Here is a 24556-nt window from a genome sequence, read left to right on the forward strand (position 1 = left end):
CTTTTGGGTAACAAAAGGTGTACAATTTCACCGACTAATTCTATCAATTTTACATTTTTGCGACTAAAATCGTCAATTGTTGGTCTTAAAGATCCTACCTATCTAGATTTATTGGGTTTGACTATTCATCATCCCTCAATATGTTTATGGTAGATAGAATTCTCTGAGTTCAATGTGAATAGCAATGATCCCTCCGATCGATTCGCCAAATTCGCAGCGTGCACGCATAGCAAAATATTTAAACCTCTTGCTTTCCCCAGATCGGGTTATTTCGTCCGGTTACGTCAGTAGCCATTTCTCGAACATGATCGGAAATATCGTCCGTATGTTTTGTGATAATATACCGCCGATGGTATTATTGGATTTAGATACCAGCAACGGATTTGCGCACAACGTTGCAGGTAAGGCACATCGCATTCCTTAGCTGTAACGGTATTTCTCATTTAGAGTATTAGGACTATACTAACTTCCTTATTATATTTCAATTTTTTGATTTGGGTTAAGGAAAGTGCTATAATTTGCTTAAATACTCATACACAACTACAACTAGAGTTTCTCATCGCTAGACCAAAGTTTTTTTTCCTTTAGTGTGTTTTACGAACAGCCTTCAGATCTTGAAATAGGTACTCTGTTTACATAATAAATAGTTGGCCATCTCCGAGTAAATTTTAAATAAACGGTAAAATTAAAAACTAAACTTAAATATAATATTCTACAGGTTGTCCAACTTGGAGGAATACAACTTTATTTGGCCGCCATTTTGTTTTGGCGGTAAATATGACAGTTGTTGCATGAATATTACTTTGTGTAGATACGGCAAATTTGTTATGGAGCGTTCTACGACGGAACAACGTGTTTTAATTAATTAAACGTTTTACTCCACCCAATCATGAATTGCGGAAACTAAGAAAATTGCGGAAAATTCGAAAAACGGTGACATTGATTGGCCCCCAAGATCGCCTGATTTAATTTCTGTGGGGCTATCTAAAAGGACGTGTCAATGCCAACAGGCCAATGAACTTTCAGCAATTAAAACAAAATATTCGAGACATTCACTGAGATAACGCAAGAAATGTGTGAAAATGTGGTGAAAAACGCGATGAAAAGGATTCACATCTACCATGCTGCTAGAGGTGGACATTTGTGTGATATTATTTTCCATGTTTAACTGCCGACCCTAAATACTATATTTAACAAGGAATACTTAATATTTTTTTATATTTCATAGAATATAATTACAAAACTAAAGTGTATACCTGTTATTTCACCACCTTGTATAATCGTTGAGAAAACCTTGACAAATGCTGACACCAGCGGGCGCAGCATGGTTCCATTTTTATCGCCTGTCACTATGCCTGTCACTTTCGCACTAACATACTTGTTAGAACGTGACAAAGCATTAGCACTCAGGTTACGCTATTGAACATGACCGCTACCGATGCTATTCCTGCACCTTATTTATAGATGGTGTATTATTTTCATTATACAGTGACTCTAAATGTTTCTTGACATAAATGAAATTATAGGGTTCAATCAACTTCAGAAGGCGAACAGAGTCACGGGGCAGAGTAGGCGAGTAAAGAAAACGACGACTGTAGTTATGATAAAATCCATCTTTATTCAATACTAGCTTTTGCCCGCGACTTCGTCTGCGTGGACTTAGTAACAGCAGCTAAAGTAAGTATAGCGCCTGAAAAAATTCTCATAGCAATGATTCAATTTGAGCATATTATGCACACAAATTAGCAGGCACTTCATTAATTATCTCAATTCCACCCCGCTTTTTACTTTCTTAGGGGATGATTTTCGGGATAAAAACTATCCTATGTCCTTCTCAGGGACTCAACCTATCTCTATGCCAAATTTCATCTAAATCGATTCAGCGGTTAAAGCGTGAAGAGGGAACACACAGACAGAAAGACAGACTTTCGCATTTATAATATTAGTATGCGTTTATGTCGCAGTAAACTATTGTGTTACTGCTAAACACTGAAAGTGGCTAATTGCTATTACAATCTAATAAAAAACACATACTATCCTGAAAAAACTGGGTGTCACTATCTGGTATTGTCGGTGCAAAATTGGCATTTTATTTGTATTTCACCAAATATTACAAACACTATTTATTATAGTGGCTCTCTCTGTCAGCTGTACAGTCAAAAACCCGCACGGTCCACGGTTCCGTAATTTAGAAAAAAAAAACAGTTCAAAAATCTATAAAATATTGTTGAGAAATGCGACTTGAAAAGAACAGCCTGACAAACATATAAAATATTTTTTGCCAAGATGTCACGGAAACCTTCACTTCGCTCGGTCAAAATAGTTATTTACGATACAAGTGCGGGAAAGAGGAAATTCGAAACGAGTGGCGATAAATTAAAACACGACCGCAGAGTGTTTTAAATCGACACGAGTTGCGAATTACCTATTCGCACGTGTATCGTACAACGTTTTACAGTACATATGGCCCTTTAAACTTTCGACATATGCACGAAAAGTGCTCTTTACGCACTAGTGCGAGAAAGTAGCACCATATGTACTGTAAAGTAAATTATTCGTATCAGGAACACGATTGCAAACAAACCAATTGACCCGAAATAATCCTATAAGCTTACAAACTGCGAATACCAGGCCAATGGACATGCCTCCGTAATCTTCACAAGCTGGATGCATTATGCATACAAGGATGCATTCCACAACAGGTGCATAACAGTAACCTAGCTCCAGCTCCAGCTCCACACATGTTTGAAACTAACTCACCATAGCATTTAATAATGAAAGTAAACACTGCTGGATAATGCATACCTCACCTTCTATCCTCGTCAGGCCCAATCTGAACAATGAAAAATCCAGAATTTGCCACTGAAATTTGAACCTATGGTGTAAGAAATGAGTTTATCTTGTTTTGTTTGAAAACTGAAAGAAACAAATGCAACTGTTCCAATAGGGTATTACACTGTATTCAAAATAAATTATTTCACACCATGCAAGAAATAAAGCACCAGATAAATATTAGAAAAACATAGAATGCAGTACATACATACATACATATAATCATGCCTATTTCCCGGAGGGGTAGTCAGAGACCACGGATTTCCACTTGCTACGTGAAGGAAGCGAAAGAGGTATGTCAGGATATACTTACCTCTTTCGCTTCCTTCACTTTCATAACATTCCTCATACACGCTCGCCGGTTTAGGGTGCGCTTGCCTATGTTTGTACAGGTCAAAATTTGCAAGTTAAATTTGACGCACTTTCCGGTTTCCGATGAAGCTGAAAATTTGCACACATATGTAAGTCGGGTGACAATACAATATTATGGTACCATCGAGCTGATCTGATGATGGAGACAAGAGGTGGCTATAGGAACTCTGTGATAAAACAACGCAACCTAATTGTGTTTGGGGTTTTTAGAATTGTCTCAATGAGTATTATTTGCCTGTGGAAAGAAAAGTACAGTCAGCGATAAAAGCCTGTACCAAAAATTAAATTTTTGCCAAAAACTTAACGTTTACCTATTTGCAAAAAAAGTTGACTTACTGCATTTTAACTATGTTTGTGCTGTACTGTACCGTAATACAAGCCGTTCGGCGTTTGATCTAAATCATTGGGTTACGCTTCTAATGCACTTTTTAACTCAGCGAGCATACAAATATGGACCTTCCTGCTTGGTAATATGGTTATAGGTGCATTAAACATAATGCTGGATGTATTTTACCTTTTGCTGACAAGTCAAATATCTCGAATGACATTGTGATTGGGTTACACTTTACAAAATGGAATAAAAGCATTTTTACTTTGATCTGGTATGTTACATTAATGTACCGTACGTACGTAATTCTCCAGTCATCAATGTGACGTGTATTTTTCTATACCTATCTACGCCATTTTGGAAGCAGGGCTTGGCTTGGCTGCGCCGTGACCCGCGCCTCAGGTCGGTCGCCCGTTAGAAAACTCGTATAACTGCGCGATCAACGTTTCCACGTATAATATGCGCTAAATGTCTAATTGTAACGTCGCTCGCATTCAGGTCAGATTGGCGAACATTTCTAAGCGTGAGTACTTAAAGTAGAGGTTTTAGTTAGTTTATCTTTTTAATAACGAATTAGCAATAATGAAGCGAGTCCGCATAGTAATGTTATTGGACTGCATTTTCTGCAATGTTACTGGGCTTACGCAGTAACGTGTGTTACGTAAGCGAACAACTCGCGAACGCTAAGCGGCACGGCGCGGCGCGGCAGGCCCACGGCGTTCGCGTTCGCAACGAGATCGCCCACGTAGGACACTACTATAGGCATAGAGTAACTTATACTAGAGCGGTACTGTCATAGTAAATTTCGTAACCACTGTAAATTCACTGCCATCTATCGACATACTTTAAAACTAAAAATGAAGATTTATAAAAATACGTTAAAATGTATTTAAATATGGATAAATGATTTTTTTAGTTGCATTAATTATTTTTATATGATTTTGACCCATGTTCTTTCACTGGTATGCGTTAAAATTATAAATAACAAACGAAACAGTCAACGCCCTCTATACGAGAGTAGGCCAAACCTGGTGGCGCCATCTGATCGAGAATCAAATTTTCTTGATTTTCGAGGCACGTTTTTTCCTTAGACTGTATCCATCTATTACGGAGTTATATATATCTTTGCTATAGGTATCAAAGGATTGATTCACCCCGCGCCGCATAGCTTCGCATCGCGTTCGCGTGTTGTTCGCCAACGTAGTACGCGGCGTAAGAGCCACATGCACATTTTATTTTAAAACGACATTCTGAAGTGGCATAATATTATGTCTATGTCTGATGATAGAAATTGTACTAATACAAAGAAATTTCAGTGAAAGTTTAGCATACAAAACTTCTACTCACTTTATTTTATTTTTTTGTATAACAATTTCGTCGTTTTCGTGACTATGAAATTGTTTCGTGATTTTTTCAATCAAGCCAACTTTATTTGGTTAGAGTTTACTCTTGAAAATATGTGACGTTCCACGAAAAAAGGTACCTTATGGCGGCTGGCGCTTACGTCACATAGCGGCGTTAATAATAACGTAAGCGCCAACCGCCATAAGATACCTTTACCAGTGGAACGTCACGTATAGTCTAATTTTCGTGTGATTCTTTTATGGTAGTGCCCATGGTTAAAACTTTTAATATACTATAAATATAAAATTTTATTTTTACTTTAGCCCCTAGGCCCTCTCTTACTAGTAACAAACAATTGACTGGTAATAGGGATTATTACGTGAAACTCTGCGTAGTGGTAGTAGCACCACAATCTGAGGGTCTATCGCGAAACAAGTAAATTTAAACTTCGTTATCTCTCTCACTCTTGCATATTCGAGCGATAAGAGGCAGATAGCGTAATTTCGGATTCGCGTTTCCCGGTAGGTCCTTTGTAAAAAATCCGCCTTGATGCATCAATGTCGTATTTTATTATCTCTGAAAACTTGTCAAAAAACTGTTAAAGGCACAGTATGTATAAGTTACTCTATTGTTTACTAAAGGGGCTAGTGCTGCACTCTGGTGGCATAACATTGCAGCACCCCCTATTACAGAATTATATTCATCCTATGACTGACGAGTGTCAAATAGAAGTCAGACACCACGCAATTGAGCCTGAGAAAAATGTAGAGCTAATAGCTGCTCTTATGGAAGGTAGAGGTAAGGAAATGAATTTTCATGTATCAAAAAGTGACTGTAAAAAACAGTAAATAGGCGGCGCCACCATACACTGAAGTACCTACACCATACACCTAGTATTTTATATAGATGTGCACCCGTGCGACCGTGAGGGACAGAACATACGCAATGCGACAAAATTCAAAACACGTTTTAACATTCCTGACAACATACCAGAAACAACCTACGTAATTTGGTCGGGTTATTTGCTGCCCCTCCCCCATTTCATCTCTACATTATTATACCTCTATGGTTCACGTCATAGAGTCTCCTATATATTACAATACTCTTTGGTCTCAGAGCCTACCTAGCGCCACCGGAGAGATTTAGGAACTATTATTTAAAGCTGAAAGCGGTCACTTTTGCAACAATTCTCCCATAAGAGATTGGCATCCTTTCTATACCATCCATAGCTGCTCTATTTATTTTGATCTGTGCATGGAGACTATATAAAGGAGCCAAATCTCTATGTATGAAAAATGTCCATCAAAAACAGTAATTAGGCGGCGCCACCATACACCGAAATACTACCAAAAACAACCTACGTAATTTGGTCGGGTTATTTGTTGGTTCATGTTATACTCGTGTCCCAGACCTAACTAGCGCCACCGGAGAGATTAGGAACTATTATTTAAAGCTGAAAGCGGTCACTTTTGCAACAATTCTGCCATAAGAGATTGGCATCCTTTCTATACCATCCATAGCTGCTCTATTTATTTTGATCTGTGCATCATCTGCTAATGAAGTTATATTTATCGATGCATATTGTTTTTCTACGGTAATCGTTGGCTTAGTGTTTCCCACTTGAGTCAATGTTACTGTATACAGGGTGGCTAAACAATAAGTGCATTCCCGTTGTTAGGGAGGTTTTGGGATCGGGATCGGGATTGGGAAAAAAAATTGGCTGTTTCATACATTATGGCTGGTTCATTTTCTATGGGAGGGTAAGCTTTTTTTTCGCGATTTCGTGATCGGTCCTATAGTAAAAGTTGCTCAGTATAATCCCAAAACCTCCCTTGCAACGGTAATGCAGTTATTTTTTAGCCAACCTGTATACAGTAATATTGACTCAAGTGGGAAGCACTAAGCCATCGATTACCGTAAGAAAACAATATGCATCGATAAATATAACTTCATTAGCAGATGATGACTAAAAAATAAGACACAATGACTAAAGATAAATTTAATCAATTTAAAAAAGTAGTACATGTATACTACTTATTTTAAATTGATTAAATTTATCTTTATTATAATGCTCGTGTTGTACTACCACTTATAGTCGAGTGGAGTGTCATTTGTTTTATCATAAGTAGTCACAAAGATAGATATAACTCCGTAATAGATGGACACAGTCTAAGGAAAAAACGTGCCTCGAAAATCACGAAAATTTGATTCTCGACCAGAGGGCGCCACTAGTTTTGGCCTACTCTCGTATAGAGGGCGTTGACGGTTTGGTTTGTTATTTATAATTTTAAGGCATATCAGTGAAAGAACATGGGTCCAAATCATATAAAAATTATTAATGCAAAAAAAAATATATCCATATTTAAATACATTTTAACGTATTTTTATAAATCTTCATTTTTAGTTTTAAAGTATGTCTATAGATGGCAGTGAATTTACAGTGGTTACAAAATTTACTATGACAGTACCACTCTATCTTATTATATCCTCTTTGGTAATCATAAGTACTCATGGATGTTTTCTATGTATTTAAGTATTTTTATAGGTATTATATATCTTTGTCTGAGTACCCACAACACAAGCCTTCTTGAGCTTACCGTGGGACTTAGCCAATTTGTGTAAGAATATCCCTATAATATTTATTTATTTCGTTTTATTTTTATAAGTAGTGAAAAGCAATTGTGTCTCTACAATCCTTAGTATGTTTTAATTCAATAACATTTAAATATTAACATTGACCCTATTGCCTAGTATGGACTATTAGGACTAAATCTAATGGTTTAAATATTAATGTTTACGTATGATATATACAAAAAAACCGGCCAAGTGCAAGTCGGACTCGCGCACCGAGGGTTCCGTACATTACACAATTTTAGTATTTGTTGTTATAGCGGCAACAGAAATACTTACATCTGTGAAAATTTCAACTATCTAGCTATCACGGTTCATGAGATACAGCCTGGTGACAGACGGATAAACAGACAGACGGCCAGAGGATTCTTAGTAATAGGGTCCCGTTTTTACCCTTTGGGTACGAAACCGTAAAAATGTATCGGCACGACAGACGCTACGAAAAGTCACTACTTCCATACAATATTTCAGTTGGCAGATATTCACGATTGGCATTTCATCTAGGCCCCCTGGAAACGTATTGTTAATTTTTCATAATTTTAACGGAGTATAAATTCAAGGTAAGTTTAAAAAAAGCAGTACTTTGACCTCGCACATTGAAAATTGCAAACATAAACCCGAAGCCATTCTTCTAGTTGACCCACAAAGATCAGACGAACTTCATGTGCGCACGATCATAAAACATGAAGTAGTGCATAAACTGCAAGGCCGCCAGTTATTGCATATGAATGTATGTAAACATTTTAGTCTGTGATCAGCTCAGTCAAATTGTGATTTTAATCGTCTAAATAATCATAAGCGAGAGTTATGCTTTGAAATGTTTGCTCGATGAAGTAAAACAAGGTTGTCAGTTGTTGTCAGTGATATTATGATATATTAGATAATTTATTTTTATTTTTTATTTAAACTGAAATAAATTTCATATACGAAGGAAAAAATGAACAAAGCCTCCAGTGTCCAAAGCTGGAATCGAACCAGCGTACCCCGTTTACCGGACAGGTGCCTGAACCGCTCGGCTATCCGGCCACGGTGGCATGGGTCGAAATTTCCAAGTATATGACAATTCCCGAAGGCTTGTGGCGCCCCCTGGCCATCTCTAGTAGTGTGTCTACTTGAAAAACCACTGTTCTTAGAGTATTTTTTATTTATTAATTATTTAGAGTATTTGCCATTCTTAGTCTGTGCGGAAAGAGAAGATTCGTGGAATGTATTGGTTCCCATATCCTTGGTTGGTTGGTTGGTGGTTGGTTGGCTGGTTGGCACTAAATATTTTTAAAAATTTTAAGTTTAATATGACATGTATATAGGGTACTACTTATAGTTATACCAAAGATAGATATAACTCCGTAATAGATGGATACAGTCTTAGGAAAAAACGTGCCTCGAAAATCAAGAAAATTTGATTCTCGATCAGATGGCGCCACTAGTTTTGGCCTACACTCGTATAGAGGGCGTTGACTGTTTCGTTTGTTATTTATAATTTTAACGCATACCAGTGAAAGAACATGGGTCAAAATCATATAAAAATAATTAATGCAAATAAAAAAATCATTTATCCATATTTAAATATATTTTATCGTATTTTTATAAATATTTATTTTTAGTTTTAAAGTGTGTCGACAGATGGCAATGAATTTACTGGGGTTACAAAATTTACTATGACAGTACCGCTCTAGTCTATGGTTATACACTCTCAAAATATCATTGAATATATATTCCAATGCGATTAGGCACAGGATTATTAACACAAGTATGTTCCGCAACTTTCCTCATCTTTTTATTAAAACTTAAAATCTAAAGGCATCAGTTAGTATGTCAGTTATATGTCATCAAGGGGATATATTTACGTGTACATATCTCGGTAAATACTATGATGATCATGAAATAGTAGAAATTAAATAAAATTGAACTAAAAAAAAAAGAAAATCGTACTAAATTGTTGCCATCTTCTTCTTCTTAATAATTTTCTACAATTTCTTGTCGGACTATATCTACCATGTCTTTTGTACTTAGTAATAAGTTTTTATTAATATTCGTTTACATATAGGAAACTATAGGTCTATTACTAGAAAAATGTTACTTTATAAACTCATCTGTTTTATAAGACTGTTTGTTTCTTAATAAATAATAATTTAAAAAAAATGGCTAGGCTCCCAGATGACTAAGTCGAGCTCGACTTAGGTATTTTTGCACTTCGTCTCTCCAGCGATACCTAATAGGACGCCCAGTAGAAGTTAGCCCTACCCTACCTACTTAATGGCAGGATTGGTATGTTGACAAGTTTCTGCCTTCTTTAAATTCATCGTTCGTATAGGTCAGCTTGGAAAATAACGTATTAAAATATTTAACAAACTGCTGTAATGACAGGCAGGTGCATTTTGCACGTCAGAAACTATTATCATGTTTGATATTTTATGAAAATTAGTATTAAATCTTAATAATTTACGATAATTATGCTGATCTCATAGTTGTCATTAAATGGTAATTACCTAGATATTATTGATGTAAATATTGGACAAAAACGTGTTGATTGATTCATAAAATAAAGCATGTAAAGGATACGATTACTCACGCTAGGACGATCCGTGTCCGGGCCGAGGCGTCCGATATTTCGTTTTCTATAACGGATGACCTATGCATTATTACATGATGTTTTCTAAAGAAAACATGGTGTCTGACGCCACGGCCCGGACACGGACCGTTGTGATTTGAGTTATCTTTTAAACTTGTCACTTTGTTTGTAAGAAAACGACTAAACGAGACAAAATCTGCAAAATCTTTTTAAGTCTGTTATAAAATATTTTCATGAGAATCATGAGGCACAATTTCAACCTCACCAGGATGCAATGAAAGCTTAAAAAATTTCAACCGCAATCCTACCTTGGTGTCACCTGACCGACCTCTCTAACCTCTGCAAGGTAAACATTGTACGCACTGACATCTAAAACGGTCGCTGTAGGCAGCTCGTGACCACATTAGGCGTCGTTAGGGTTCATAGGCCAGCATACCAGGCAGCCTAAGTTGCCTAGGGGAACTTGATCGTACATCCGTTGGATCACGATTGTGGGGTTTAAGGTCGCGTATCTATTTATGGGTAAAATAAAGAAAAAAAATTTAGGTAAGATTTTAGTATACCTTGTTTTTTCTGCATTAGAAAAACTACACGATTTTGACGTATCTTTATTGAAAAACACTTTTGAAAAATAAGTCGCAGCAAATATAATATGTAACAAGTGTGTACCTATGTTCATTTAGATTCTTTTGGTTTCATACGTAAAAGTTAAAAGTATTTAAAAGCGTGTGGACTTATAAAAACTTAGCTCTTATACTTTATTTTATTCATATCTAAATAAAAACGATTTCACTCACTCACTGATAATCATCAAAACTTTTAGGGTACCTACTTCCTGAAATCCTAGGAAGCTGAAATTAGGTATAAGTCTTAGTACAAAAACAACAGAAAAATTCATAATTTTAAATTTTTGGCCCCTAGGGGGTAAAAAGGGGGTGGAATTTTGTATGGGGAATTAATAACCGCTGAACCGATTTAGATGAAATTTGGTATGTAGATAGGTTTTGTTATGCGGAAGGATATGGAATAGTTTTCAACCCCGAAATTACCCCGTAAGGGGGTGGAAAAGAGCGTTAGAGGGAAAAAGGGGTTTGATTTGAAGTTTGTGTGGGGAATCAGTAAAAAGCAGATTGTGTAAAAGATGCCTCCAGATACGTATTTCGGGATTTTTAATAGTAAATTACCCCCCAACCCTTTAAAATATTGATTAAGATTGTCATAAGCAACTTACAAAAGAAGTGAAATCCCACCTTAAACATTTTCATGTAAAATGTTGCCAAGACGAAACCATTAGGCTCGCACTGTCAAAAAGTTATCAGATCTCTCTCAGAACACTCTACACCTTAGTCAAATTATGTGACTTGGCCGTTTCGTTACTACCTTACCACAAGAACTAATTGTATAATAAAAAATAATGAATAGTGAATCAATTTTTCACCTTACGTCCATGTGACGGTAGCGAAACGGTCAAGGTTAGGGCTTGGAGAGTTAGAAGCTTGGCTCTACAAGAAATCTGATAACTTTTTGACAGTGCGAGCGTTATGGTTTCGTCTTGGCAACATTTTACATGAAAATATTTTTGGTGGGATAAGTATAATTACTGTAGCATTATTAACATGCTACAAACAAAGAGAAATGGAAAAAGATGGATGAGGCTTTTACCCTCAAGGGATCGCACATCGTAAAAACAAAACAAAAGGAAAGTCAATTTTATAATGGATGTGCGAGAAATAAAGCGTAAATAAATAAATAAAGAAGTATAATTACTATTACAGTTTACCCTGCTTCGATACCACAACTAAAACAGCCTATAGAATAGACTGTAGGTTGGTCCGGCAATGACGCGCGACAACACAAGCAACGTACTCGTAGCGTTGTAACGAATTACCTTGACAGTGACGGGCGTTTGCACACGTGTGGCCATGAAACCAGCAACTGCTGAAAATATTCAGCGCTTTATTGTACAGTCAGGCCTTTTAGATTCTTTAGGTATTGTAAAGTTTGTACGAGCGCCCGCCGGCCGCGATCTGATGCGAGAGCGGGTCGCAGCACGCGAGACTAGAAGAGACGGCCAGGCGGCTGAGGCGGCTCAGTCGACGGGTCGACGCCGTCGACGGGTCCACTCTGGCGCACGCGCACGCTGCTCAGAACCAATTTCTGTATTTTCGTAACTTTAATTCAAACTGTGAACCTAGTAATAAATTTTGTAAAGTATTGCTGGGTTTCTTATTGTCCGCCTGGACAAGTTAGTTGTTGTGTATGTGGAATCAGGCCTTATCATGCTTTACAAAATAATATAAACAATCAATGCCTACCTATATACGAGTACATAACACAAAACAAGCAGTACATTTTTTTTACAAAGAAAGCGAGTTATTTATGTTTGTAGGTCACAAAATGGTTATACCATGTTTCGCCTTCTTAATTATTCAACATATTACGTTTATAAAAAAACTCACCCATGCGCACTTTAATAAACTACACCGAAATATACCTACCTATAATGTATAATTTCAATTAGGTACATATACATGTATAATCGATAACCTATAATCGTTATACTTACAAGTATAACGTAATATGACTTGCAGTGTCAATCTATTCTGAAAAATATGTTAATTTTATGCCCCTTAAAATAAACACACGACCTCACCCACTGCGCCATATAAAATAAACGGCAAACTGTAAATCGCTGGTTTCGTGGCCACGCGACAATGAGGTCACCCGTCCGTGGTCGTCTATAATTATTGACAGCTTTCTTGAATGGCGCACCAAATTATTTAATGTCCCACAATATTTTATTATGGGATGTTATGTTTACATGCATGAAGGTGGTTTTAGCAATCTCGTTAAATCTATTATAACATTTGGGACACAAGGTAATCTATTAACCTAGGAATATTTTAGTATTGATTAGTACCATAAATATTTTGTCTAATAATATCGTACCTACCATGCATCGACTAGCTTTTGCCCGCGACGTCGGTCGGCAGATTACTCGCCAAAGTCGCAACGGTAAAGCTGTCTTATGCCATCTTTGATAACGATAGCATGCAAAGTAATGTAGTTGAGATGGGTCTCTATCGTTTCCCATATTAAGTTGTCATAATGTATTGTTTGTCCACATTTTGGTTAGTCATAATTTGGTTTTTCTCAGAAACGCGTAACTTTTCAGGATTGCCATAAAACAAACCTAACCTAACCTACCTATAGGATAACCTGCGGGGGCAGCACGGTTCCATTTTTGTCGTCTATCACTATGCCCGTCACTTTCGCATTTACATACTTGTTAGAACGTGTCAGGCATGGTGACAAGCGATAAAAATGCGACCGTGCTACCACCGCTGAGGAAAATCCTGAAAAGTTAACGGTTTCAGAATTATGACTAACGATAATATGACAATCTTTTTTTTTTTATACTACGTCGGTGGCAAACAAGCATACGGCCCGCCTGATGTTAAGCAGTCTCCGTAACCTATGTACGCCTGCAACTCCGGAGGAGTTACATGCGCGTTGCCGACCCTAACACTCCTCTCCCTCGAGCTCTGGCAACCTTACTCCCCGGCAGGAACACAACACTATTAGTAGGGTCTAGTGTTATTTGGCTGCGGTTTTCTGTAAGGTGGAGGTACCTCCCCAGTTGGGCTCTGCTCTAGATCTGGAATGGCATCCGCTGTCCTGTGCCCTAACACACAAAGCGAGATGTCATTCACAGTGCCCATACCTCTCTTTTGGACGTAGTTCATCATAACATTATGACTTTCAATAATTATGTCAAAGGGTTATAACTACCCTGGTATATGGTGTCGATCTACCAATTTACCCCCGTGTATAATAGAACATACATTGGGTTTAATGGGTAGCTCTAGAGTCACACGACCCGAGTAGACGTTTTTCGTACCAAACTTCTATTCGCTCTATTTTCTTTGTACCTATATGTAGATTATATGTAGTATGGGAGCAGATTTTTGGCGGCGAGTTAGTTGACATAAATATTGTATAAATTATCCCACCAAACATTTTCATGTAAAATGTTGCCAAGACAAAACCATAAGGCTCGCACTGTCAAAAAAAGCCAACTTCACAAACTCTACACCTTAGTTAAAATGTGTGCGGCTTGGCCGTTTCGCAACCGTCACTATTTTTTAGGGTTCCGTACCCAAAGGGTAAAAACGGGACCCTATTACTAAGACTCCGCTGTCCGTCTGTCCGTCTGTCACCAGGCTGTATCCCATGAACCGTGATAGCTAGACAGTTGAAATTTTCGCAGATGATATATTTCTGTGGCCGCTATAACAACAAATACTAAAAACAGAATAATATAAATATTTAAATGGGGCTCCCATACAACAAACGTGATTTTTTTTGCTGTTTTTTTCCGTAATGGTACGGAACCCTTCGTGCGCGAGTCCGACTTGCACTTGGCCGGTTTTTTATTAAGTATACAATAGTTCTCGTAGTCATTTAAGTTTCGTTGTTTCAGCCAGAACATTGCTCGTCAAAATTCGACCTGAGCGTAGCAGAGGCGGTGCGTGACGCACGCCGCGGCGCCACCTTCAGTGCTGAGAACCATCATAAGTTCCTGCTAGGACACATGGTTGTGTTCCGAATGCATCTCAACAAGGTAACTCCACTGTTGTCGTGTATTGTCCGTTGTCCCCGCCGGGCACAAATGGGAATAGGTGTTTTCATATAAACCATACCCAAAATTAAAACTGATAATTTAACTAAAATAAATGAATTATCTTTAAAATATTCTTTCAGCTTTGACACACAAACGCAAACATTTAATTTGTTGAAATTATCAATAATATGCCGCAGTAAAAAAAAACTGAACGTATTTTTGGGTCAATTACTACTAAGTGACATTTGTATTGGGTACCTACGTAGACATTCAGTTTTATAATAAATAAATCACGTTAGCGTTACGTCAGCGTTATAGTAAACAAGGCACTTCATCTAGGGCTCACTTACATTTTAGTACCTACTCATTTTTTAGCCATGCTTAATGCCCATATGTTCGAAACTTTATCCTTATCGTTTTTTTTTATAGGCCTGTCCAGACGGGAACATTTTTTCACTAATCTGATTAAATTGTCCGATCAAATCACAACGCTAATTTGGCCACTTTCACCAATTTTAAATTTATGGTGATTTTTGAGCACTAAATTAAAAAAATGCCCCCAAACGCGAATACTAGCATGACAAAATTGGTAGGTATTCTTGCGTCCGCACCGCATTTTATCGGTAATATCGGTCATAATCGGCGATCGAATTCGGCGAGCCAAATTGGCGTTTGCGTCCGCACGGCCTGATTTGATCGGACAATTTAATCAGGTTGGCGAAAAATTGTCCCCGTCTGGACAGGCCTTATAATTCCACGAAATGCCAATCCACAAAGCATTCAATTAGTACCTAATGTTAGACTAATTTATTCATTGACTCTTTGCCAAACTTCTTCGAGTAACATGTAGGTACATGACAGCAGCAGTTTATATAATTTATATGACGCGATGTATAATTACTATAATTAGTTGTCATTTGTTTCGTTTCAGAGTGACGATTATATCAAGAAATGTGACAAGATGTTTTTAGACTGCGGATTAGCATGTGAGGTGAGGTGAATCTTTTTCATTTTGACTTATATCGGAATGTTAGGTACTGTTTAAAATTTCCATTGTGCCTTAAAATATGTTGTTTTATCATAGCACGATTTGCACCTAGTTAAATGTTGGCAAATTATTAATTTTATCAGGAAGTGTCAGTGTCAAGATCAACCAACTCCTCCAGCCTCCAGCATAACATCTAAAAAACATTGACTGTATACTTTCTTACATAAGCTCACCAAAATTTCTTAGTGTTTACGTGCAGCCGTTGAAACCCACGCAATGCGTAGCTTCAAAAAAATTCTAAAGTGTAGAAAATCCTAAACAACATAACCTTACATCATCTCTTTATCATTCCAGACGATGCCACGCATGAAACGTTGGCGCAGCCTGGCCCAGCAAGAAATCAACCGCGTCCGCGACGACATCCTTCACTCGCGCCACGCATACAAGGACCTAGTTGCGCACGCGACGCGGAAACTCAACCACGTGCGTAAGCACACCCGTGCTAGAGCCGACAAAGCTGTTGAGGAGCTGGAGAAGTGTATTAAATTGTAATATGCCCTTTGACCGCCAAAGACGTCAACTGACGCGCGCTGCTACAGCCCAATATTAACCTTAATGCATTTTAGGTCGGTGTCAGCATGGTTGTATTTTTATCACCTGTCACTATGCCTGTCACTTTCGCACTTACATACTTGTTAGAACGTGACAGGCATGGTGACAGGCGATAAAAATGCTACCGTGCTAAGCCCGCAGGACGCGCCGCGCACGATAGCCGAGTTTTCAAATAGTTAAAAGGACCTTACCTTACCTTAATAAAGAACGCGTGCAAATGTTCTTGTGTCTGTGTTTATTCAGAGCACGATTACAATTCGCAACTAGCATCTCTCTTTTTTTTTAAATTTGGTAATTCTCAAGCCATGTATTCAATGCCTTTTGAAGTCCATATTGACGCCAGCAAATATGGAATAGGTGTAATATTAACCCAAGTTGCAAACAAAAGCTATATCTTAGAGAGAGAAAAGGAGAGAGAGAAACTTGATGTTATATAGTTGCTATCGAGAGTTTGTTGTGTTCTATGGGTCTGTGTAGAAAGATGCTTGAATCTTATGTTGGTTGTTTAGACACGAATTTTCTTATACATTTCGCAAACTTTGTTACGAACCGAGTAAAAAATCTGTGCACTTTTTTTTAAGTTAAGGATCAAAATGTGCACAGATTTCTATCGACAAAAATTAATTCGAATTATATAGCTTCATGTTATTTTTCCAGCTGGCACATTGCTTGCAAGGTCCGAGTCATATTTTATGCCAAAAAAATATCGCCCTCGATATTACGATAAAAAATATAAATTTCGAGCCTGTTTTTAAATTGACTGATTGTCACTTGTCTGAAAAATAGATTGGACATTAAGTGGTTAAGATGCCTTGCTGAAAATGCTAGTAGGTATGTAAATAAATACATATTATTTTGATGTTATTTACAACATTGTTTTTTAAAACCTATAAAAAGTTTCTAATTTTCATTTAAGGAGAAAGTACAATTATATTCGAACTTAAACTATCGTGAGACATATTTCAAAATATTTAGATTAGTACGGTTTCACTCAGTTATTTTTAGTGAGTGAAACCGTACTGATCTAAATGTTTTTACAATTATATGTTTAATTAATTCTAAAGTGCCATTTATTTTGAGCAGTCAAATGCTCATTTCTATTCATTTATCATCTAAGTACGGTTATATTATTTATAGTTGCGTATTTTATAAATTTTATCATGAATCGCGGATAAAGTGTGCATCAAGTTCTCATGCTTGTCAAGAGAGTTTTATCAATAGCGATAAATGATAAACACGCGACCATATTAGCCGGAAAGGATTTATTTAAATGAGGTCCATGCTTTTTTGACTTGAGAATGAAGACTTATATGAAAAAAAAATTCAAGTCTTTCATTCTCGATTCACACCAAAGCATAGTATATTGGTCTCATCCTTAGGATAAAAGTCTTAACTTATTTTAAACTAAATTAGGTGTAAGGAGCTATTTGTTTGTACAAAATTTAATTACATTTTGTAATGCAATGAAGTTGGAGAATTAAATTTCGAATTTTGGTTTATTCTTATGATTTTAATTTAAATGAATAAAGATTGGTAAGATAAGATGTTAAGTTAATTGGTTCCTAAAAATTCATAGGTCAATACTTTTTTATTCGCCATACGGATAATATTGTTTTTATTAGGTATTGTAAAATCACCCAACTAGTCCAAATAAAACTCCCAACTATAGTCAATACAAAATTAACTCGAATACCTTAGTTCCGGTATGAATATTAATAGTGTCCCAGTTTGAGACAATATATTTTCATATATAAGGAAGAAAAATATTCGCGCAACACCAAAAAAAGGATTGGTATTGATGAACTTGTGAAACTTAAAAAAAATAAAAAATAATGGAAAAAAGGATAAATAATGAAATTTAATCGCGTTAGACCCGTTAATGACATTAATTTTATGGACCTTATTTGTATTACTGGACTATAGTTGCGTGGTCTTACGATACTTTTATAATGTACATGACTACATGTACAGTCAGCTGCAGAGAAAAGGTACCCCACGTCCATACAAATTTACAGAAATTTGTATGCAGGGCAAAAAAAAAAGTAGTCGACGCAGCTCGGAAAGCGGCCCGGCTAAAGTGGGACTGGGCTGGTCATGTCTCCCGAATGCCGAGCGAGCTGTGGGCCAAAATCGCCACAGAGTGGCAGTCACAGAAATAAATATACCAAAGAAGACGCAAATGCATCTACTTTGCGTGTCCGAACCCCGACCAAGCGTCGAGGTTGACCGTCGTTCTTTACAGTCCACGCCGCCGGTTGTTGCGGCCGGACGTCCATGAAAACTTAAAATATGCTTCGTTGCATGATAATTAACTGCAACAGCCTAATAATTGCGAGCACCCAAAGGCAAGAACATATTTCCTATCACAGATAAGTAATTTTAAAATTATATTATGCGTAAATTTTGTATGAAAAAGTCGGCACGCTTGGTTTCAATACAAATCGTGGTATTTGCGTCATCTAGCGTATATATTAAATCTGTGGTGGCAGCCCAGCTCAAAACGAGGATTTGGCAGACCACGTCGGCGATGGCGAGACTAGTTAGACTCCTTTTTAAAAGAATGGCCAGACTGCACAGGATAGGGAAGACTGGAAAAAGTTGGGGGAGGCCTTTGCCCAGCAGTGGGACATTATAGACTCCTAATAATAATAACTGTATGCAGGGGGGGAGGGGGGGCTATTCTCTGCAGCTGACTATACTGTCAGCAGAAGTTGCTAAGCGGGCTAAGCTTCACTTACTGACGCTTTCTGACGCTTCAGCTTTACTTTGTCACGCTCTTGTTTTCTTAACAAAGTCGCGTCAAGATCATTTTGAACACCTCGCCCGCTTAGCAACTATTGCGACTGATTTTATTATATTGATGGAGCCAAACAAAGGCTTATGTCGTGGGTAGCATGACATTTCACATGCTAAAGGGGCCCACTGGCTGTCAGTCCGCCGGACGATATCGGCCTGTCAGTTGTTCGGAACTGTCAAATTTTCGTTCTAACTGACAGGCCGATATCGTCCGGCGGACTGATAGTCAGTGGGCCCCTTAAGTATGATAAGTGTATCTAATTGTGCTTTTCTAGTTAGTGTAATGTTACCTAATTTAACTTAGAAAACGTACTTAGGAGCACTGTGATAGCTGAAGGAGAGATTATATTCGGAAAAATCTAGAAATTATATATCTAAGTATTTATTAGGTATGAAATAGTTTATTTGGTGACAAAATAAAACTTAACCTACAAAGCGGTACTACGTAAACGAAATTAATAACTAGCTTAAATCTAAAATAGGCCCTTGAGGCCCAAGGATGCTGGCGGCATTTCCCCGCTGTATCGCAATGCTGATACGTTGTGCGAGAAAGCCACCAGCTCTTCGGTCACCAGTTACGTCAACCAGACGCTTCGCGATTTCTGCAAACAACTTATGCGCGCTGGGACCCCATGGACCTAGAGTTTCAACTCCAAATGGAACGAAATGATACTCTCTACCGAGGCTCTTATATTTATTACGTTTTAAAATTTCGGCGCTTTCCGCCGCTCCGCCCGCTAATAGGTATTAATTTTAGAGATTTGAAATTCTGAAAATTTTAGAAGTATCTTTTTCCAAACTTTATCGGTACTTATTTTCGGTTAGCTCTCTACTCAAAGTAAAAAAAACGGTTAAAAATATGTTTGTAATTTAGTGACAAAGATTTTTCCGATTATAATTATTTTTATTTAATACCACTTAAGTTCAAGTACCTACTAGTACAATTTGTTGTTTTATTAATAATATATTTTATATTTACGTAATTATTGTTTAATATTTTATTGCAATGTAAAATATTTTTGTAATAAAAGATATAACAACAATTTTACGTGGAATCATTTCATTTTTTTTGACAAAAATTTAATTTTTTTTGGCAAAAATTTCATTTTTTTTGGCAAAAATTTCATTTTTTTTTGGCAAAAATTTCATTTTTAGTACAAGCTTCTATTGCTGACTGTACTTTTCTTTTCACAGGCAACTATATCATCGAGACAATTGTAAAAACTCCAAACACAATTAGGTTTCGTTGTTTTATCACAGAGTTCCTATGACCACCTCCTGTCTCCATCATCAGATCAGCTCGATGGTACCATAACCTCGTAAGGTCCACCATACAAAGATTCCCTATTTTTAATTTGAACCTTGTTGTATAGAAGACTTCGTCTGCGTGGAATTAGTAATTAGGGTACCTTAATTCTTAAACAAATCTGCTTTTTAATCCATCCTTTTTCACCCCCAAATTGGTCCACACTATACATTTCTACCCCATTTTTTACACCCTTAAAGGATGATTTCGGGGATAAAAGTTATTCTATACCATTTTCCACAGCTCAAACTATCCCCATACCAAGTTTCATCTAAATCGGTTCAGCGGTTATTGATTCCCCATACAAATTTCCACCCCCTTTTTCACCCCCTTGAGGGGTGAGTTCTGGGATAAAAAGTATCCTATGTCCCTCCCCGGGACTCAAACTATCTGTATACCAAATTTCAACTAAATCGGTTCAGCGGTTTAAGCGTGAAGAGGTAACACACAGACAGACAGACAGACAGACTTTCGCATTTATAATATTAGTATGATATGGATTGACCTTGTTGTATAGAGGGTGACTTTCGTTTGTTTTAGAAAACATTGACACAAAACAAATGCTACTTAATTCAGTCAGTGTAAGGTTCAAATTAGATTGAAACAGAGTGTACATTGTAATGCACATTGGGCCTTACGAGGATAATATTGCATTGTCACCCGACTTACATGTGTATGCAAATTTTCAGCTTCAATGAAAGTCGGGAAGAGGGGCAAATTTAACTTGCAAGATTTGACCCGCACAAATCTAGTTACATAGGTAACATTGCAAGTTAATAAAAAGCTTGTAAAAATAAGTAGTTAGAGTAAATAAAAGCACCTTATTTCGTTTTAAAAGATATCTTTATTTTCGTTGTTAAATAATACTTTTAGGTATAAAAATAGTTCAGTATTTACATATACAGATCTAGAAATGACTTTTTAATATCTAAAATACTTAAGACAAATTTTAAAATAAAATATGATATTACAAACGACTTTTTTGACACGTTAAACTTCCAAAATAATTTTAAACGTAACGTTCTTTGTACACTATTTGTACATGAATATAATATTATGGCATTGAAATTGGTAAAAGCAGTTTCAATAGATAAAATAACACAGCTGCCGAAGTAACGAGACATATTATGGAATCAGTATACAGGGTGGACTTTCTTATTGGGTCAGTGAGGGCAGCTACCAGACCCCGTGCTGCTACTCGAAAATGGTCTGAAGACGTGCCCTCAACTTCAAATTAATGAAGATTGGCATTTACAGATATTGGAAAAAACATACAGGTTGCGAGAAAAAGGTGATTTTTGACAAACCATTTTTGATAGGATCAAAAGCTTGTACGGAACCCAAAAAAAAATTTCGGCTAGAAAAGATGGCGATGTCGTGAAAGCAGATATGAGCGTAAACGGGCTCACGCGAGAGGACGCCCAGGATCGCGTAAAGTGGATAAAGGCAAGCAGGAAAGCGGACCCTGGCAAAGGCCGGGATAACGCTAGGTAGACGAAGAAAAGCCACAAATCGAGCAGCCTGTATGTTTTTCCAAAATCTGTAAACGCCAATCTTCATTAATTTGAAATCGAGGGAAGGTCTTCTAAGACCTACCTCTAAGCTACCCTCACTGACCCAGTAAGAAAATCCACCCTGTGTATTCGAAATAAGGAACGCACATCAAAACATACGACGCAAACATCAAAATGCTAATTGGAAAACAAGACTAAATGGCTAAGATACAGCAAATAAATATGTTAAATTACGCATATAGTTAATTTCTCACATTAATTTTTTAATTTAGATTTGCTTACGCCCTAAAGACGGCTGGGAACGTCAATACTTACTGTATTTACATAATCATTGATTAAAATGATCATTTAATAAAATTGCCTCATAATATAGTAACTAGTAGTGCATTTATTTGGACTACTTGAAATCTAACGTACAAACGCCATCAGATATTACGGAGCGGCCAAGGTGCTCACAATTAGAACACGCGTCAGAGTGCGTGTTCAGATATTTTTCAGCACCTCGGCCGTCCCGATATATCTGATGGCGACTGTAATCCTGGTCACGGCACCTACTTTCAATAACACTAGATTTTTTTCTAAAACTTTTATTATACCTATACATACAAGGTGGCTAAAAAATAAGTGCATTACCGTTGCCAGGGAGGTTTTGGGATTATACTGAGCAACTATTACTATGGGACCAACCTAGAAATCGCGAAAAAACATTTAGCTGTTTTATACATTTTGGCCGGTCCATTTTCTATGGAATGGTAATTCTTTTTTTCGCGATTTCGTAGTTGGTCCCATAGTAAAAGTTGCTCAGTATAATCCCAAAATCTCCCTGACAACGGAAATACACTTATTTTTAAGCCACCCTGTATATGTTATTAATTCTCTTAGTATAATCTCAATTATTAACAAGTAATAAATAAGGAATGTTACAGTGTTTTTAGAATCTACAGATTAATATCATTTTTCAGTCACCGACCTTGTCGAGAACATTATTGTCGATGTTTATAGCAACTTTGTGCATAATAATATGTGACGTTTTCAACCAAAAGGTACCACATTGTCGCTTGTCGATAAGGTTGATTTCTAAATGTAGCTATATGGAAATAGCGCCTTACTGACAAGCGACAATAAGTACCCTTTTGGTTGAAAATGGCACATATCATTTCTTACTAGTAGGCTGATATTAGTTTTTTGTCTTATCTGATTAGACACTAGAATTTAAAGATGCCAACTAAATATTTAATACTTAAAAAATACCAAAAATATATCATCACTATTTCTTGGAATAATTATATCAAAATCTTTTTATAAATGGACGTTGACAAAGTATTATAAATCGAAACAAATAATTGGTAACAAAACGTATATGTAGTCTTCAAAATTAACGAAAATTATTTACTTGAATGTAGAGGAATATAATACATTGCCAACATGCACTTCATTTGAGACGCTATTTACATATACCTTAGGAACTATATTTAATTACTAAACTATAGCAAGATTCGACATCCACCTGAAAAATAAATATTATTATAAATAAACTTGATAAAATAGGCAAAGCTATTCAGAATATGGTAGGTAAATATATCATTTAAGAATACGACTCGGGGAATAAATCTAATAAATTTTATTTAATATTCCAATTTGTGCTTTTAAGCAGTATAAATTAACAACTGAAAAAAATGTCATATACCAAAGAAAGTGACCAATGCGGCGGCTGCTGCCGAAATCGAAGCGGCGTCTCCAGCTTAAGGTCCTGGCCACTAGACCATCCGGTTCGCTTTCGGCCTTGACCACTGGAGGGCTTGGTCACATTTTTTTTGCGTTTGACATCTATTTCAGTTTGAATTAGGGACTATATCTACACAGTGTGTTTGTCTGCGTGGCCTCTGTGTAAATCCTATGGTGCTTTTATTATATCAGTAACAAAAGGTGTAGTTACCATCATAGAGGCCCTAGGCCTGCTGTGGGCCGCGGCGGGGGCTCCGGCGTGTCCGGTGTGGGCGGCTTGAATGTGCTACCCTGTAATAGATATGGTTTGTTTTATAATAATAAAAAAACATATTTTTTACAATGCTTTCTCGTATGCCCATATTGCAGGCACTTATAGCAGTTCAGTATTGGCTCCTTTAAATCAATCTAAAAATAAAAATCCACCTACAAAAGTACTGTTAACAAATTGTTATTGGCTAGTGTCTTTCTAGGAATAAATGCGCCGGGCACGTATGACCGATTAAAGCGCTGTATTCAAATAATTTTTCGTCCGATTATTCGTATTTCAGGACCACCTCATTTAGCAGTAAAAACTCAAAGCACCTCCAGGTAAACAAGCGACAAATCACCTGATGGTAAGCAATTAACGTAGCCAAAGGACACCTGTAACACCTGCAAAGGGGTTGAAAGTGTGTTGCCGGGGTCTGTATTGTTTCCCATAAAGTTTTAAGTCATAATTGTTTGTCCGCATTTTCGTTACTCATAAGTTGGTTTTTCTCAAACGCGTAACTTTTCAGGATTGCCATAAAACAAACCTAACCTAACCTATCTATAGGATAACCTAACGAAAATCCTGAACAGTTAACGGTTTCAGAATTATGACTAATGATAATCTGGCAGTCATTACTTCAAACAGTCACAGTCACAGTC

General features: G+C 37.0%; 2 protein-coding genes across 2 annotated transcripts in view; one reads left to right on the forward strand and one right to left on the reverse strand.

Moving 5' to 3' along the window:
- LOC134755373 (uncharacterized) overlaps window positions 1-18962 on the forward strand; it is a 38572-nt gene extending 19610 nt beyond the window's left edge. The window contains exons 3-5 of the mRNA XM_063691920.1: window positions 14563-14703; window positions 15635-15694; window positions 16046-18962. Of these exons, the coding sequence (XP_063547990.1) occupies window positions 14563-14703; window positions 15635-15694; window positions 16046-16243 (399 nt within the window). The 3' untranslated portion in view covers window positions 16244-18962. The remainder of the gene's footprint in view (window positions 1-14562; window positions 14704-15634; window positions 15695-16045) is intronic.
- Window positions 18963-22518: 3556 nt separating this feature from the next.
- The window catches only part of LOC134755385 (cadherin-87A), a 59245-nt gene continuing 57207 nt past the window's right edge, over window positions 22519-24556 (reverse strand). The window contains exons 37-38 of the mRNA XM_063691939.1: window positions 23856-23935; window positions 22519-23426 (exon numbers count right to left, since the gene is read on the reverse strand). Coding sequence (XP_063548009.1) covers window positions 23858-23935 — 78 coding nt within the window. The 3' untranslated portion in view covers window positions 22519-23426; window positions 23856-23857. The remainder of the gene's footprint in view (window positions 23427-23855; window positions 23936-24556) is intronic.

Source organism: Cydia strobilella, chromosome 2 (genome assembly GCF_947568885.1).
Source record: "Cydia strobilella chromosome 2, ilCydStro3.1, whole genome shotgun sequence".
NCBI classification, from domain to species: Eukaryota; Metazoa; Arthropoda; class Insecta; order Lepidoptera; family Tortricidae; genus Cydia; species Cydia strobilella.